Source organism: Chinchilla lanigera, unplaced genomic scaffold, assembly GCF_000276665.1.
Source record: "Chinchilla lanigera isolate Chin_1 unplaced genomic scaffold, ChiLan1.0 scaffold00018, whole genome shotgun sequence".
NCBI classification, from domain to species: Eukaryota; Metazoa; Chordata; class Mammalia; order Rodentia; family Chinchillidae; genus Chinchilla; species Chinchilla lanigera.
The window spans coordinates 2,097,612-2,116,824 of NW_004955419.1; the positions used below are offsets into that span (position 1 = coordinate 2,097,612).

A 19,213-nucleotide genomic window follows, 5' to 3' on the forward strand; every position below is an offset into this window, starting at 1 on the left:
GGCCTTGAACTCACTACCGAGTCTAGGCTGGCCTTGAATTCACTGCGATCCTTGCGGCTCTGCCTCCCTAATGCTAGGCTTACAGGCATGCGTCCATGCCTAGCTTATACAACATTTCTGAAATGAAAAAATTATAGAAATGGAGACCACATTAGTGATTATTGGGGTTTGAGAGGAGAGGGTGGTGGGGAGAAGCATGACTATAAAGGGGTAACATGAGGGAATCTTCACGGTGATGGGAACTGCAGTGTGAGGGTTTTTCTCCCGTATATTTTATGCTGTTTTGGTATCTTGGGGTTTTGTAGACCCAGGCAAGGACCATTCCTTCCAATTTAGCTAATTTGTAGAGACAGGAAGTGACTTGCCTACTACTGCACTTTTAACATACAAACCAGTCATACTCCTGCTGCCTCCTCTCACTGGCTCCCACAGTTCCCTGCCCTATGGAACCCAGGAGCCAGGTTCCTGACAACGGGGAGCCACCTCTGTGACCCAGAGTCCACCAAAATGACTCGAACTAGATATCCTCAGTGTGCTAGCTGCTTCCCTTGCCTTTCCCCCAGATACCACACGCAGGCTCTTACTCCCCTCACTCACTCCCTCGCTCCTCTCCACGTGGCCCTGCACTGCGAGTCCCCTCTGCTGTCCTGACGAATCCACTGTGAAGTCACTGGTGGGAACTCAAGTCACTTGGGTCAACACTGAAAATTCATGGTTGGTAGGAGAAGGAAGCCTGGAGAAAGACAAGACCAGCTGCTCTGCCACCAGGCAGTGGAAGCCACCATATCCAATGGGGTCATCAAGATGGCAGCCACCATGAACACCTCTGACCCAGGTCTTGTGCTGGGCAAGCCATGTCCTTCCTCTGAAGAGCAGCCTTGTCCCCCGGGCCCCGCTCCACAGGTTAACAAGGACCAGTGGAGGGAGAAGAGGAGGCAGTTAACAGATGTCTGCTGGTGCAGGCCACAGGAAACAAAGGCCCAAGGGCTGGCCATAAAACCACTTTCTGAGTTTTCAGTAAATCTGAATTTAATATATTTTCTATGAAAACAAAAAGGAGGAACACCTGGTGCTTTGTATCAGTCAAGCTCTGGTCCTGAAAATAAACCAGTCTGTGAGCCCGTGGTTATTTCTCTACTCAGGGGACCCTGGAGCGCCCCCCTCAGCCGGCCGCCAGCAAAGCGCTGTGCAGGAGGTGGCAGACGCAGGAGCAGGCGATGCCCTGGTTGGCTTCTCACCCACTGGGTGGGGGCGGTCACAGCACAGCAACAGCCTCAGGCTCTGGGTCCTCGCTGTCCTCTGGCCCTGAGGAACCAGGGTGGTTTTCCTGCCCTGCTTGTGGCCTCCCACCACAACTTAGGCTTTCTGGAGACCTCGTGACAGCTGTGACCCGGCCACACATATGACCATCTCACTTTCCACCTGACATCTGCCATATGCTTTTACCAAAGATGATGTTACCATCTTCACTGGCTTTTCATGACGTTCTTTAATTCCTTAAGTACTACATAAAAATACGTGCTTTTCTGAAACTGTTTTAGCAATGAGTAGCTTTTATTTTCTTTCTTTTTCTGCTTCAGTACATGAAAAATAGACCTTCAAGTAAAATTTAGGATTTCAAAATGACCCTTCCCTACACATCCTAAACCAGGCCACTGGCCCAGAGAGGAGCTGATTTCCCCTGGCTTCTCCACAGCCTCTCACACTGGACAGTTCAAGCATCTGAAACCCCATTTATTCAAAACTTTCGGATACATTTTGGACATATACAAGTTATCCAGCCTCAAGGAGTTTTGAGAGACCATTTGTTGCCTGATCAGTTTCAACACTATTGAAAGAAGGGAGCCAGAGGCAGAGAGAATGAGGTGGAGAAGTGCTGACTTGTGGTGTCCCCATGCTGCCATGGAGGCCTGGTGCGGTTCAGGGGCCGTGACCGAGGCCAGCTTCCCAACACCCAGCTGCAGGAATGAGCAACAGTTCCACAAACTTCACCTCCTAAGCCTCTGACTGGGCTCGGGCAGCCCCAGCTTCTCTGCCCTTCACCAGTCACTCCTTCTGCATCAACCCCCACTCTGGCTCCTTCTCATAAACAGCTAAGCACACTCCACACTTGCCCACCGTCAAGCAAAGGTGGGAAGGCTCCTGATGTCATATCATCCTCTAGCTACCACCTTCCCCGGGTCTCCCTTCCTCAAAGGCCATCCATACTCTGCTCTCGCTGTCACCATCCACTTGCTCCTCAAGTCCACTCTGGTCTTGCTTCTGGGCCTTCTCTGCCCCTCCTCAATCCGCAACAATCCATGGGACTCAGCTGCGGGTCTGGCGTGTCACACATCTCTCCCGATTCTGCAGCCTCTCCCCGGGTGAGCCCCGCTGGGCCTAGTCCTTGTCACATGATCACCCTGAGACTTCTCTGCAGACCTTCAGAATTAGGACTCTACTTGGATTCATACAAGTCCCAAACTGGTCCTGCTTGTCCCCAAACTCCCTGGCTGCCTGTGTTACTATCTCCACAGAGAACCTCAGTGTCTACCCAGTTGCCCAGGAAGACATCCTTATGTCGTTCTCATCTTTCCTTTTCCTCACCTCTGCACCCAACTCCCAACTTGCCATCCTCTCTTCTGTCCAAGAGTATGTACCGGGGTTCCCATCCACCTACTTCCATTTCCTTCCTTCCACGGCCAGGTGTGGGCCTCCTACCTGCGCACTAATACGGCGCCTCTAAACTCAGCCACTGCCTCGAGGCCTGTCCCCTCCAATTACTTCCTTGCTCTATATATCACCTGAACTTTTGAAAATACAAATTCAACTAAGAACCTCTTTTCCTTCAAATCCTTTACTGAACTACCCCCCACCAAAAAAAAAAAATAGCCAAACTCAGTACTGGGCCCCAGTCATCTGCCTGTCTTCACCTCTGACCTCTTGCTTTATACAGCCCCGCTTCCTCCTGAGCCCTAAACTTCTGGTGCCTTGGACAGTAGGAGATGGTCAGTAAATATCTGTGGAACTAATGAGTAAATAAAAGAACACTGGCCAGGAAAAGTTTCACCAAGGAGCTACGTGAACTGAATTTTGAAGGACGAGTAATTCTTTTACAAAAAAAACCAAAACAACAACAAAAAAACTGAAGGGGAGTGTAGGATGTTGGAAATATGGAAAAGGGAGCTCACAGGCGTAATGGCACAAAGTCACATTATCCTGTACGTATAGCATTGTAGCCTCCAGTTGTAAGCACTTGCTTAAAAGCTAAAAGGTGTATGTAAAAGGTAGGACGTATATCCTAGGAAATACACAGAAATATACCCCAAAATGATCCTCCTCTTAGGCATCGCAAAATCCAGAGTGAGCGGGAAATCAAAGGTTAAATACCATGCATGCATGGGGGCTACAGCGTGAAGTGCTCTGCGGCACTGCAATCGTCCAGAAGTGAACCGTCAACCCACGATGAAACAGCACCTGCAACACAGTCGTTATGCCGTGCACTGCCCGGCGGCATCACAAGCACCAGACTCACCCTGATCTCTGACAGTAGGGACTGTGAGCCCCAGTCACACCCAGATCTGAGCACGTGGCTACAGGACTCAAGGGGGTGGAGGGTTCAGGGGAGACTACAGACTACAGAAATAGGAACAATAAATCAAGAAGTTTAGCAAATAATCCCCAGCCCCTACCCAGAGAAGCTTCCCTGATCCAGAGAGAAGGGAGATCATTAAATTAAATTTTTATAAATGAACCTCTGGCTTCTTTTACTTCAAGCCCATTTTGAAGCAGTTGTGCAGCTCAGGGCCAGCAGCCCATCTGGTGCTTGACCTGCAGGGCTGGGGGGTCACACTGCTTAGCCCACTCTGTGCAGGGAGAGATTAATCCCACAGCCCACACGGCAAGCAGGCAGGAGGGCCTCAACACGATGCGCACAGGGCTCCCTCGTCCTCTGTACTTCTGCCCTGGCATTCCTGCAGCTGGCCACCAAAACATATCCCGCCCTTTGGTCTGGATGTTGACTTAATATGGAACTCCAGATGAAAATATGGGGAAATACCTCTTCTCACTCTGCCCTCTGCGCCATTCCCCTTGAACTCTTGATCTCAGGGCCAGACCTCTGGGGAATGAGAGGCTTATCTGAAAAGAGTCCAGAGGCCAGAACAAAGAGCTGACTCCCACCTTCTCACCCTCTCCCCAAGGGCTCTTAGAGGGAGCCTGCAGGCTGGGTAATTACCAGGCGAGCTAGCTCAAGCCCCTTGCCCTGCTCACCTTCCACTAAAATGCATGGTACAGCATGATCATGAAATGTGCTTATTAATTTCATCCATTTGACACTGCGCTCTTCTGCCCTGAGCTCGATGTTAGGAGAAAATGATAGGGATAGATTGTGCTCTTGTCAGGCTTAGCAAGACTTTCAGAAAACCAAACTGCCAAAGGGCATCTGCCGCCCACTAGCCAAGTACTCGCAGTGACCCCAAAGGAACAAACAGAATGTTACAGATACAGATTGGCGCGAGGACCGCAGGGAGAGTCGAGACCCAGACCCAGGGCTGGAGCTCCCTCTAAACCTCCCAAGAGAGGGACCCTGGCGCCTGCTCTCCTACAGACCATGAGCCAGCCCCGCCTTGATTCACAGTGCACTGCGTCAGACCTCATTCATCAAAAGACACTTTGGCTTCTCAAATCAGGAACGTTTTTATTAGCTTCCCCCAAGGGTTTTATGGCACAACGCCACAGCTAATGATTCTATTTTATGGAAAGTTATACATTCCAACGGGGCTTTGAAGACAGGCAGCAGGTAAGACTCAGATCTTTGTCAAAAAAGATTCCTTCGTTCTTTCAGTTTTAAAATGTTTATAGGCTTTCAAACCATTGGGAAAGTGATGGGCAACACTTGAACAGGCTCCTCGGTGTACACCCAGGAACCAGCCCTGAAGGGCCCAAGAAAGCACCTGCCTTGACTGCAGTGACTTCCAGTGGGGGCGGATTGTGCCCACTCACCCTTTCCTCTTGGGGACACTGGGAAATGTCTGGAGACATATCTGACTGCCGTCTCCGAAGGAGAAAGAGCAGCTGCTATTGGCATTGACTGGATAGAGGCCAAGAACACTGCTAAACGCCATTAGATGCACAAGAGCAGCCCACAGCAAAGAATTATCTGATTATCTGGCTCCAAATGTCAACAGTGCGGAGGTTGAGAATCCCTACCTTGGGGCTTCTCTAAGACCAAGCATCCGGGCCTTTCTACCCCAGGAACAGCAGACACTAATCTAGTCACTATTTTTATGTATTCTTGGTGCACATTTTCAAAGAACAAGGATAAAATGTTGTCATAAACAAAATGAGAAAAGTAAAAATAAGATCACCTTAGAATCTCAAAACACATGATGATAGTCATTACTATACCCTCCTAAGGTCACTCTGCACTTTTTAAGCTCTGCCTAAATTGGAACTTATCTATTGAAACAACAAAATAACTAGTCCCAATCCACACGACTACTGAACACAGCACAAATGTCTGCTGAAAAGCAAGGAAGCTCTCTGCGAGACTGTTATGCTGTGGTTTGTCACGCACCTCACCTGGGAGGAGGTCTGGTCCTGATTAATGTACCCAAGGACTGGGCTTCTGTCACGTCACATCTCTGGGCTTGGGTTCTCCCAGTTGGCAAAGTGGAGATAAAGCTACTTGCCCTCCAGGCTTCTAGGGACTCTAAGTGAGTTCACTGGGCAGAATCTTTCCCAGGGTCCTGGATCCTTTTCACGAAATGTGACAACTAGAGGTGACTTTGGAAGTCAATGAATCCAACCTCTTAATTTTATAGAAGGTGAAAATGATCATCACAGGAGGTTAAATGGCTCAACCACACCCCAAGCCAGGAAACGGCCCTGATGAGCTCGGGTCTTCTGACTCCCCAGCCAGGACATTGGCCATGGCCTCTCACCAGCAATGACCTCCCCGAGCTGATTATCTTAAGTCTCTACGGGGAAGAACACCTTACACACAGGTCAGAGACTCCTGGATACAAGAAGTGAATATGTGTACAGTCAGTGAGCAAAATGTACAAACTAGTGTCCTGACTTACTACATCATAGCCCGTTGGGGCTCGGTTCCGGGAAGCCACCACCCCGACTCCCGTGATGGGGTCCATCGACATCTCTGGCAAGGCTTCCGAAAGGTCTTTAACTTCAGGCATGGTGGATTGTTCCTGGTTCAGAAAAGGAAAAAGAAAGCACAACATTCAAATAATGTTCCACGTGAGCAATACACACAGACAGAACCAGAATCTTGGGGCAAATGGTCCTTTCCTCAGATCAAGTATTCCAATCACCTCTACTCTGACCGTTGTTCTTCTCAAGTGAGCTTTGGACAATCCTTGATCTCAGGAGGTATTTTGATGCAAGCCCCAAAACATGTCATTCTTAACTCTATCACCAGTTACCTGATTTCTGAATAGATACCCGTAGCTCCTCTGAGGATAAATCAAACATAGCTAAGTCTAACACAGCTTCTGTTTCTCTCCTTTTACGATCCGGCCTAATAGAGGCACAGGCTTCCAAACTAGAGCCTCTACCGCGCTGAGATTGGACTTTCTGCAGGCAGAGGTCTGCAAGCACACAAGGAGCTTTGCAAACATGGAGAAGAAAAGTGTTTTGGGCATGGGGCAAAGGAAGAGTCTAGGCTCCATGATGTACAAGCTGGTGACTTTAAGCAAGAAATTGAACCTCTTAGAAACTCAATTTTCTCACCTATAAAGTGAGGCGATGATTCCAACACCCTCAGAGCTGACACAAGAACTAAAGGAGCCATGTAAATGAGAAGCCTAGAGAGGTCGCACAGGTCACAAGGGCACCTACTCAGAGCTAAATACAAACAATGACCCTAACTTTTGCCGAGCGCTTTGGTTGAAAGGGGGTGAGCGGGTGGAATTATTATTCTGCTGCTGCAGCCTCTTGACAGGACTAGAGGAGACAGGTGCAATATGGACAGCACTGGGCCTGGCCAGCCCGAGTGGCCATGCCACCAGGAAGCAAATAAAAAAGGCAACACCTTATGTAAATGCTTTAAGTACTTTTACAAGGACAAGCAGTGAAAAAGAGCAAGTTAAATTCCACCTCCTTCTGCAGCAATTAAACTCCGCTGGCTGTAGGTCTGCCAGCTCTCTCAGGGCTGGTTACTGCTTTGAAAGCAAACCAGACACCCTAAGGAGGCAGGCAGGCAGGCAGGCAAGCAGGAGGAGCATTCTTACCTCTCAGCCTAGAATCACAAAAGGTAGAGGACACTAAAAATGACTGCAGCCTCCTAAATAGGGACAATCAAAATGCCGCATGCAAGCCACCCATGTACTCAGCAGAACCCACAAAAGGCTCTGGAAACAGGCTCGTCAGTGCAACGGAGCCAAGTCCCCAATATGCTAGGAGGTGCCTGGCACAGCTGCGCTCTCAGCTTCTGTTTATGACAAAAGAGAAACTAAGCAGGCTTTACTTCTACTGAAAACAAGCCTATAGAGGGCCAGGGCAGGGGGTGGAGACCACACCGAATCACTGTATCATTTCCTATTTTCCAATTTCATTCACCAGCCAGGCTTATCTTCATAAAGCACGGGGCTTAGTGCTTCCTGCACCCAGTAGGCAGTGAGTAAATATTTATCGAGTGATGGCGTATGCATGCCCCCAATATAGGTTTCCAGTTAAATATCTGCACCTGCCTGATCTAAAGCACGCGCCGACCAAAAAGTGTCTGCACTTGAAAAATCCTGTATTATTGGGAACATGAACGTAATGTTGCTGCAGTTTGCAAAATATTGGTACCTGCTGCTGGTTACCAAAAATGCTTTGCAATTAACAACTCATTAACAGAATGTACGGATTCTGCCAGTGCTAAATATCATGCTGTGAATTTAATAAAGAACATGTGAGGTGAAGTTTTTTTTTTTTTTAAAGATAGTATTGCCTTTACCATCAGAGAGAGAGAGATAGGGGAAGAGAAAGAAAAAGCTGAGAAAAAAGAGAAAAGGAGGGAGGGAGAAGAGGAAGGGAAGAGAGAAAGGGAGAGAGAAGGCAAGCCTAAGTAAGAAATATCGTATTTGCTGATGGATTCCTGTCCTCCGGTCACATGTGCTCGGCCAGGCACCGAGATGCTCTGCCGCACACTACCAATTGCAGGAGGGCAAATCGCTCTCAAGGAGAAGATGCTCGGGGATGCTCCTGCGGAGGCGGCCCAGCAGCAGCTCCCAAGATGGCTGCAGGCGGCCTCCAGCTGAGGCAGACAAAGAGCCGGGCGGCAGTGCAGGCGCCCAGCCTGCCCAGCAGCCAGGGGCCGGCAGAGCGCAGCGCATCTCCACGCGCACCCGCCCCTTCCCCTTCCCCCTTCCCTCTTCCCCCAGTTGCGGTGCCCTGGGGATGAGGCAGCCTTTGTGAAACAGAGACAAATGGCTGCTCTCCGTGCGGGGCTGCGGCCCACTCCACTGCGGCGGAGGGAGCCCCACCACCAGCCAAGGAAGCTTTTAATGAGAAACGCCCAAGATATCCATGGCAGAGGCCATCGCTCAAAGCTGCTTGCCCTGAATTACATATTTTCTGACTGCAAATTACTTTTAACAGCGTCTCCACCGTCACTTCAATTGACCTTCCTAACAAAAGGCCATTTATTAACTAGCACTCTGCATTTCCACCGGCTGCTTGGAGCCTGGAGCCAGAAGGGATGGCACCGCGCATCCTCAGCCGCCCAGGGTTGCGGGCCAGGCCTCTGCCAAGGGGAGGAAGAGGCCAGGAGTGTGAGCCCAGAGAGCAAATCTGAGTAGGGCAGGGAGGGCAAGGGAGTGAGGTGCTTAAGGCCAACATTAACCTGAGGTGACTATGCTACAACATAACTTCGGAGGCCCCCGTAGAGTAAGGCCTGCTCCCGTCTCAGCAGGAGATGGAATCCCCTTCCTGGTCTGCCTGCATCTGCAACTCCACATCCTAACTGCATGCAACATGCAAATACATCTCTGTTGCATTTGTACAGCGCTTTGCAAAAGTTAAAAAGCTTCCTTAGGCTCCTTCTCAGTTAACGCGCACGCTGGACTTAGCAGGTGGGCCATGTTATCCCAATTTTACGGGAGAGGAAACTAAGGTCCCGGTTCTCAGACACCATGTGGCTGCAGCCAGCAGAGGTGCACCTCTCCCCAGTCGGGTCCGCTTTGCATTACTCTGTGCTCACAGCCCAACATCCCACCCAATCGAGAAAGCAGTTTCAACACTAATTATATTTTAAAATGCCAAAGCTCTTTTTTCTCTGGCCACAGCTCAATAAGTCAAACAAGGGCAGAAAAGTACAGAAAGATAAAAGTAACATGGGATTAATTTCCCTTGCACCTCAGTTTCAAGATTCAACAGTCCCCTCATAAATAATTTACAACAATAAAAATGAGCTAAGGCCATGTTTGTGTAGGATGGAGGTAAATTCAGGCCTAATGAGGGAGATCCGAGCACAGCACGGGAGGGAACAGGTTGATCTATGGCCTGGTACATGCAGGATCGACGGCACACAGGGGCTCCATTACCCACCGCGAGTCCTGGGGCCAACCAGAGGAGGGGAGCCAAATGGGGAAACCTGTGCCATCCAGCTGTGGCTGCAAGGAGGGTCTCTACAGGGAAAGCCAAGTACGGACCCCATGTTTGGGTGGCGAGATAGCAGATGTTGAGATTTTTTTAAGAGCTTTAACATTTAGCCCATCTGAAATCAAGTTGGTTCTCCACACAGGCCAGCTAAAGAAGGAAGGTACTGGGCACCTGTGAGTCATGTCTGCTCTTGGGCATGGGCACAATGACCTTGGGCTATCCTAATTTAGCCTCTCGAGTTATCTAGTCTCAATTCCCCTGGGCAGGCCTATAGCCTAGATCATTCCAAGGCCTGACTTCAGGCAGCTGTTCTTGGGCCTGCCCGAGACCTTCCTCCCCAAGGCATGTCTGTGCTGCCATGTGTGTACACGCATATGCACTGTGTGTGCACATGTGTGTGTGTGGACTGGGTGAGATGGGGAGGACGCAGATGAGATGTTCCCCAAGCCAGGAGGATTTCGTCCCCCTGCCATGGTCAACTTGCGCTGCAGGACAGATAGGGCGGTGAGGAGGCCAGCTGCCCGCGAATGCTGGGAGCGCTGCAGACAGTGCTGGGGAAGGCCCTCGCCAGTGCTGTCATCCAGGCTCACAGAGAAATGAACTTTAACTATGAAGCCCCTTCACACAGACGGCACACTGCTCCCTTGTAGCTGATCAAAGAATTACCACAACAGTGAGCTTAATCCCTAAAAGTCAGCAGTGGTGGGCTGAACTGATGCTGAACATTGTTTCAGAATCAAAGGCCTGCCTCCCGGCCCCAGTCTGGGAGAAAACTAAGCTACTGTATCACAGCTGAAAACTCAGGGGAACTTTGATATCATCTCTGTTTAATTTCCACGGCCCTAGTGAGCCTGGGGTTTATCTCGTTTTATCAACTCCAGTACTGAAATCAAAACCCAACTAACAACGCTCAGACCTCTCTCTCCACCGAGGCCCTTCCAGCGGCGGGATGTGGGCCGAGGAGTTTAAAGTGCTTTCAAGGGCCAGCGCTGCAGGGGGAAGGGGGTGCCGCCTTCAAAGGAGGTGTCTGGCCTCCCTGCCATCTCAGCCTCCCTGCCGAGCTAGGAAGGCCAGCTCAGAAGCGGCGCCAGGGTTGTGCGCCTGGGTCTAAGGCACGACTGCACAACTTTTGAGGAGAGTAATTTCAAAGTACTAAGGGAAGGGGGGGCAGGTTAAATTGGGCTCCTGTAATTGAAATGACAAAAATCAGTGGGTTAATTAAGTCCCTATAGAAGGATAAACCTGTAATCAGCTTGCTTGAAATCCAAAGTCAAGGGCACCAAAGACATAAACTGTCTGCCCAAATCTACCCACTTGCAGGGCTGGGGAAAGGAAAGAAATAAATATTTCAAATATTTCACTCACTATGGGATACAGCACAAGCATAGGATCGCCACTGGGACCAGGCTGTCCCCAGATTAAAGCTGCTGCTACAGTGGGTGTCGTGGGGAAGTGCCTCCCTGTTCCCCGTGGCAGCCCTTTCTACTGACAAAGCTCCAAGCAAGGCGCAGAAGGACACATCCCCATCCCAAAGGTGGGAGCACAGAAACACACAGCCAGCCACTTCTCTGCAGCAAAGGTGCAGAGACCCAGCTCCTCAGAGCTGCGAGCTGAGGCAGGGGCCAGCAGCACAGGACATGTGGGCAGCTGAGTCTCGGGCCGTCCGAGGGGAACAGTGCACAGACTGTGCTGCGTCTGCTGTGGAACCTTAGGACAGCACCAGCACCCCTTGCCCTTTGGTCTAGACAGATAACCCGAAGACCAGCCAGCATTCAAATTCCTTGGACAAATGCTTTTAGGGAGAGTCAGGTGGTAGCACGCCACAGGCTGCCAGGAGGGCTGCTCTGATATTGGAGAACTACCACACATATTTATCTAAGCTCTCCAGGATCACAAAGAATTTTCCAGCTAGGAAACTAACAATTGTGGGCATTTCCTTTCCTCCCACTAAAGGTCTGTTTCTTTTAATAGGAGAACCTGATGGACGAACACTCAAATTCAATCTGACCTATGCTTAGGTTTATATTAACCATTTGATGACCATTCTCAGTTTCCAAAAATCAGGACAGGCAGGTCTAGGGCTCAGGTTGCACCTGGCACAGGGCAATGCCACAGCCCAGAATTCCCTCCCTAAAAATAAACCCAGGACCAAGTTTATAGCGATGCCCAGGCCAAAGCCCTGCTCCATACAGACTTGACTCTACACAGGCCAGGGAACACTGTTCAAGGGTGGGACACCCTTTAGCACCTACGTGAGCACGACCCCAACTTGCTCATGATCACTGGAAGTGAGAGTTGTCCTGGTCTCTACTCCTATCACGGCTCCCATCAGAGTGCCATGTTGTCCCGTACAGAACAACAACAACAAAAAAAGGCAGATGCCCTGCAAATGAAACCATCCCGGGAGACCCCAAGAACTATGGTCCCTTGAGTGTTCAATGCCATCAGAGGAGTCACACCCTTGTCTTGACAGACAGGGTCTGTACAGTGAGAATGACTGTATGTCACCTCAGCGCCAGGCGAATAGGCTCCCAGGCCAGAATCATCACAACACCTGGCTTTGGGATGATCATCCCGGCCACACTTTGACTTGCACATGGGTCTTGGGAGTTTCTTTCCATGCATTCAGTGGTTTAATCATTCCACCTGCCTGCTGATGACTTCCAAAATAACCTTCACAGCCTGGACTTTTCTCCTGAGACCCAGGTGGGTATCTGGTGTCCTGCCAGTCATCTTTACCTGCATGTTCCACTGATGCCTCCAGTGTGGCTGACCTTGACCCATCCCCCCATGTTCCCAGTCCCTAATAGAGCTCAGCACACAAGAGTCCACAGATGTCTGGGGAGAGCAGGGATGAAGATGGACAGTCCTGCACTGGGGAGCAGGAGTTATCACACTGTAGCATGCACAAGCATCCCCTAGAGAAGCTGTTAAAACAGATACTCATGAGCCTCGTCTCCAGAGACCCTGACACTGTATATCTGGAAGGGGGCTGCTGAAAGCCGCCTTTCTAACAAGCTCCCAGCTAATACCATTGGTCCACAATTCAAAATTTATGTCCCTGGGGCTGGGGATTTAGCTCAGCGGCAAAGCACCTGCTTGGCAAGCGCAAGGTCGTGAGTTCGGTTCCCGGTACCAGAGAAAAACGAACAAACAAACAAACAAAAAAAAAAACAAAATTTATGTCCCTAATCGTAGGTACTTACTAAATGTCTGATGAACAAATGAACAACAAACCTGAAGGTAGCCTCCCAGGAAGAACAGTCTCAGAATAAGGCCCCTAGTCTCTCCCTCCCTTTCATGGGTCAGTCAGGAATACCAGTTCCTCCCCTATAGATGCCAACCTGAACATTTAAAATCTGGGCCACATCTCCCATCCCCAAGATCTTCAATTATCCAGCTAGACAGGTGGTATCACTCACAATCCTGATAGCCACTAAGCACATGGTGTTGGCACACACACTTGTACAGGTGCTCATGCACAGCTGGGCTTACACACACAGGTAATGCACACCCTCTCAGAGGGCTCTAACACTTTAGCAGGACAAAAATTGTTCAGAGGTGTATTATGTACACTTAGTACATGGAGAATGGATAAAACATGAATGAAGTACCTCTGCTTCAAAATTGTCCAAGAGAAAACATATGCAGCAGAAGCAACAGTGACAGCAGACTTGTCTGGCCCCTTCCAGTGGGAGCCCCACACAGAGTGGCCAGTGTCCCCAGCAGGACACACATGGCTTCAGGAGGGAGCACCTGAGGAGGGGTAGAGGCTGCGGCACTTCCAGGCATTTTCAGGGGTGCAAGGAGCTAGATGAGGGCCTGGCAGGGGCGAGGGGTGTCCAAGATGGCTGTAAGAAGAGTGCCCCAAGGAGCCTTCCAATCTACAGCAGCCCCACTCCCCACTCCAGTTCTGATTTTTTTTTTCCCCCTCTGGTACCGGGAACCAAACTCATGACCTTGTGCTTGCCAGGCAGGCGCTTTTGCCCCTGAGCTAAATCCCCAGCCCCTTCCAGTTCTGATTTAATGGGTCTGCGCTAGGGCTGAGACTGGATACTGCCCAGCCAAGTTCCACAATGCTTAGGGAAAGTGATAAACAAGACACAACGCTCTCCAACTGCAGGAAATATCCCAAAGCACCGCACATGAGGGGACACTTCCTTCTGCCTGCTGAGACAGGAAGACAGGGAGGAAGAGCTGGCTTTCCTGGAAGATGGAGAGTAAGGAGTGTGCAGGTCTTGCAGGCAGAAGACCACCACCCATAAAGGAATGGTGGTCTGGACAAACATGGGCCATTGGGGGAGCAGCATGTAGCAGATGGGCATGGAAACAAACCTATGAAATGCTGAAACAAATAAACGAACCCCAGCTAAACTCAATTAAAACAAAACAACTCTATATCTGCACCTCTCTGCCTTTTCTAAGGGCTAAGCAACGATGCAGACCCACGGGAAGGAATGCCCCAGTGGTGTGCAAAGGGATTCCCAGGTCTTCCAGTGGATCGCCTCTCCCCACCGCATGCCTGTTTCTTCAGACTGGCTGAGGCCACCTATGCTGCTGAGTGGCAGACAGAACTGAGGAATGGGAAGGATGCAAGCTTTCGAGTCCCAGAGCCATGCTGGAATTGCAGCTCTGACAGTTAGTGCTGTGTGACTTTCAATAAGTTAACCAGACATGCCAAGTACATGTCTGTAATCCCAGAACTAGGAGGCTGAGGCAGGAAGGTTACTGCAAGTTCGAGGATAGCCTAAGCTATACAGTGAAGTCAAAGCCAGCCTGAACTACACAGTGAGACTGTGTCTCAAAAAACGAAAACAACAACCACAAAAATTAACTAAACTAGGTCTGAGTTTCTACCCCATAAAACTGAAATAGCGGGTAATATTTTCTCTACAGGAGTGTAATGTGTATAAAGCAGCAAGAATTTGCAAATGGATATAAGCAACAGAGTGAAAAGGCAACCTAGGGAATGAAATAAGCAATTTTCAAATCACATATCTAATAAGGAGTTACTCTCCAAATCCATAAAAGATATCCTAGAAGTCAACAACAAAAATCAAATTATTCAACTGAAAAATGGATACAGGACCTAAATAAACACTTCTCCAAAGATGATACACAAGTGGCCATCAACCAGATGAAAAGACATTCAACATCACCAGTCACTAGAGTAGTACAAGTCAAAACACAACCACAATGGCTATCACCTTACATTCATTAAGGTACCTACTACCCAGAAGACAAAACAAACAAACAAAACCAGAAAATAAAAGTACTACACTGGCAAGGATGTGGAGAAACTGGAAATTCTGATGTGCTGTTGGTGGGAATGTAAACAGCATCCATCATGTTACAGAAAAGCGTTCCAGTTCCTCAAAAAATTAAAAACGAAATGTCCGCATGATACCCAAAACAAGTGAAAGGAGGGTCTCAGAGATATACCCAGAGATATATTCTCAGGAATATACCCAAAACAAGTGAAAGGAGGGTCTCAGAGATACCTATAAATGCGTGTTCATAGCAGCACTGTTCATGACAGTAACTCAAAAGATGAAAGCAACTCAAGTGTCCATCTGCAGCACAGATTCACAAAACATGGCATATATATTTGACAGAATATAGTATTCTATCTATGTAGCCCTCAAAAGGAAGGGAAATCTGCATGCTACAACATGATAAAGCTTGAGGATATTCTGCAAGTGAAATGAGCCAGTCACCAAAAGTTATATACTGTCTTATTCCAGTTGTATGAGGCTCCTAGAGGAGTCACATGCACCGAGGCAGAAAGTAAGAATGGTGCCTGCGAAGGGGTGTGTGGAGGGGAAATAGAGTTGTTCAATGGGTACAGTTTCAGTTTTGCAAGATGAAAAAGTTCTAGAGATTAGTTTCATAACAATGTGAATGTATTTAATGCCACTGTTCTATACCACTAAAATGGTTAAGATGGGGTTTTTTGTTTTGTTTTTTTTTTGAGACAAGGTCTCAATATGTAGTCCAGGCTGGCCTTGAACTCACTATGTAGCCTAGGCTGGCCCTATATTCACGGCGATTCTCCTGCCTCAACCTCCTGAGTGCTTGGATTACAGGTATGCACTACTACACTCCGCTAAGAGGCTATTATTTTATATTCTGTGTATCTAATAATTTTTTTAAGTATCTAGATGTGTGGTTCTTAAATTTTAGGAAGTGAAAGTGCTTGTTAAACATGCAGATTCCAGGGCCCCTTCCCTAGAGCTTCTGATTCCTTAAAGTATGGGTACCAGCCCTGGAATCTGCATGTTTATAAACATCCCAGACACAGTTACCTCCTCAAGAATTCACTTACAGTATTTCTCTCTTCTAGAGGATCAGGGGTATTCTTCTGAACATTCTGCCCTGCTGATCTGTAAAGTATTGGGGAGGGAGTGTACATGCATGCATCTGTATTTATATCATTATTTGTATCTATGAAGAATAAAGTCATGCAGATCCTAGCCACAGGCCCAAGGAGACGGCCTCTATCCTCAGGGAACCAAGAGCCATAAAACTCTTATGTGAGGCTCTGGGCCTCAGGCCCACAGGGCTCTCACATTTCTACCTGGACAAGCTCTGCATCTCGCCAGAAGCGTGTCAAGTAAGCCAAACACTGCCCCCATAGGATGTCCCAACAAGGGAGGTAATGCAATGCACACCCCGCAGTGGCTTTGCCTCCAGGGCAGCTGGGGAGAAGAGATCTAACTCAGGCAAGGCTGCTGCAGCAGCTCAGACAAGCACAGAGAAACCACAAATCCAAAGGGCGGCCCAGTGAGGAAGGCCAAGGGGAGCCCTGGGGCCAGGGAAAGAGGCCGGCAGGGGCCTCCGCAGTCCCAGACAGGCAGCTCACCCCAGGTCCCACGCCTCCCCTTCACCACCCAACTGGCAAAAGAGGCTCTGCTCACCCAGCCACAGCCCACTAACCAGTGTCCTCAGCCCAACCACATCCCAGCACATAGTCATTTGTTACTTCATCGCCATAAGAGCAACTCTGACATTTCCCAAGCTCAACACTAACACCTTCATTACTTGGCAGTGCAGCAAGAATGTCACTCTTGGGGCATTGAGCACTTCCAGCCTGCTTCTGCAGAGGAGCCCAGGCTACTTGGATTCTGACCCCTGAGAAGCAGATCTGCCATGAAATGGTTAGGGATTAAACTCTAGGTCCCTCCCTTACCTCTTCAAAGGCCCTGAGAAGGCAACCAGCAATGTGTTCACATAGTTGTATGGTTTCTAACACATACAAAGCCAAGATATTCCTCAATTCTATTTTGTGATAACCTGGCCACTACCAAAAAATATCAGACCCACAAAACGAGGATCTGAAGCAGGTGTGGTGGTGCACACCTGTAATCCCAGCATGTTGGGAGGCTGAGGTACGAGGACTGCAAGTTCTAGCCCAGCCTGGGCAACTGAGGAAGACTCTTATCTTGAAATTTACAAATTTAAAAAAGGGTGCCAAAGGCCCTAGGCTCAATCTCAAGTAACAAACAAAAACATAAATAAATGCTGGGTGCTGTATCTCACTTAAATGTCATGATGAAGTCACATCCATTAGTTTGTTCAGCCTTCTTGACCACGCTTATGGGTTAGTTTTTTATTTGTAAGCCACTTTCACAAGTGGCTTAAGAAAACAGGATTCAGAAAGGTTCCAGGCCTTTTCTGGGTCACCTAAGGTCCAAAAGGTGGCCTGAGATCCAAACCCAGGCCCTCACACCCAAGCCTAGCGTTCACTTCACTGAATCACTATTCTTACTTGCCCTGATAAGAACAAAATGTAACCACAAACAGAAAGGCCCTCTAAATATAAACAAACAAGCAAACAAACAGGCTTTCTTTGGGATTAGATCACTGACAAACTTAAAAATAACCATTAACTCTGACTGATCATTTCCCACATGGCAAGCCCTAAGCTAAATTTTTCTTCTTGCAATACTTAACCTATTACCGTAATCCTAGGAGTTTAGATACAGTCTCTAGCTTCACTCTAGAGATGAGGAAATAGACTCAGAAAGGTTCATTAGTTCGCTCAACAACATACAGGAAGTAGAAAGGCCAAGACTTACACGGAGATCTAATTCTGTTTTTTTGTTTATTGTTTTTTTGGTTTTTTTCTGGTACCGGGAATCGAACTCACAACCTTGAGCTTGCCAGACAGGCGCTGTGCCGCTGAGCTAAATCCTCAGCCCCAAGGAGGTCTAATTCTAAAGCCCCTGCCTCTAACAGCTGTACAATATTCTGCAAGTGGAATCGCTTCTTGGCCTTTTGGCTAAGATCAAGTGTAGTATCTCTTCTTATCGGTTTAATATTCTATAAGTGGAGAAGGCCCACTGGATGCAGGATGCAGGTAGAGCAGAGAAAGTGCCTTGAACCTACACTTTCTAAAAGCTAGAAGGAAGGAATGACAAATGTGAATTACAGAAATGGTTTTAGGTTCAAATGAACTGGCAGTTGCCACATCAACTGCTCTTCATGGATCTTGATGCCTAGGACCTTTCACAAGCCCCATTTCTAGAGGCCCCACTTAAATATTCTGAGCATGGCACAATTCCTTCAAGTACCACACGTGACTTCCAGCCAGCAAGAAAGGTGTCTCCTGTGACAAACCTTAGGAACACACTGAGTTTTTCAGTTAGTCTAGGTTTCCACTGAGCTTATCTTCTAACTTTCTTAAGTCTTCTCTGCTGTTGCTGATAAGATTTGCCAGCCCTGTTAAAATGAGATGAGATCCAGCCAGCTGTCCAGAAATGTGCAAGGAGATTATTCTGAGAAAGAACCACCAGAGACAAAGGCCTCTAAAGAGGAGCTGGCCTGCGGTCTGCTTCTGTGGCTGAAAACCAAGGGCTCTGGATCTTGGGTGGGGGCGGGGAGCACAGGAGGGGCAGTAGCGATTTGCCTTGTGCCCTCCTGGGGTCTTCCTCTGTGCCCTGCTGAGCAGACTGTTGGGGACAGGGGGCCCAGAATGTTTGTCTTTGCTGGGGAGAAAGGCAAATAATTTAGGAACCATTGTATGCTGGTAACAAAGAGGACAAAGATATTCCTGGTGCTCCGCTGTGGCTGCCTCTGAGGGTCTGATGTTCCCTGGTGCTAGGTCCCAGCTTAGGTCCCAGCTGCCCCAGGTTGTGCCCAGGGCCTCAGGTGCACTGGGGTCACTGCAGGGTGCCCATCGGCATGCTCACCATCCCCCGGGACTGGTACTCTGGACCTGGAGTGCCCACGCCTGGGCATCTCACCCTGCAGACAGGTGCCCTAGGATCCAGGTGTCCTCTCTGCTGTACCCGGGTCACAGAAGTGGCCAGCACCCAGATGATGCCTGAGGGTCAGGTGCACGCTGATCTGCATCCACGTGAGCACGGAGAGCTGGACCCCAGGCCCGGCCGATCAAAGGACTGTCCCCAGCCTGTGCCCAGGTGGGCCGCCTGGCCTCTCCTTCGAGGAAGGCAGAGATGGCGCGGGGCGCCCCTCCCCTGCCTGGGTCTGGGGGCGCTGCTGGCACTCGAGTCCCAGTCCCCTCCTGCCTCCCGCCCGCGAGGCCGAGCCCGAGACCCGAAGCCGCGGCCGGTGGGCCCTGCAGAGGCGGCCCGGGCCTGTCCCCTGTGGGCCGGGCACGGAGCCC

General features: G+C 49.3%; 1 protein-coding gene across 1 annotated transcript in view; it reads right to left on the minus strand.

Moving 5' to 3' along the window:
* Mvb12b (multivesicular body subunit 12B) overlaps positions 1-18,914 on the minus strand; it is a 167,315-nt gene extending 148,401 nt beyond the window's left edge. Inside the window, exons 1-2 of the mRNA XM_013513279.1 lie at positions 18,777-18,914; positions 6,066-6,188 (exon numbers count right to left, since the gene is read on the minus strand). Of these exons, the coding sequence (XP_013368733.1) occupies positions 6,066-6,188; positions 18,777-18,779 (126 nt within the window). The 5' untranslated portion in view covers positions 18,780-18,914. The remainder of the gene's footprint in view (positions 1-6,065; positions 6,189-18,776) is intronic.
* Positions 18,915-19,213: the final 299 nt, after the last annotated feature.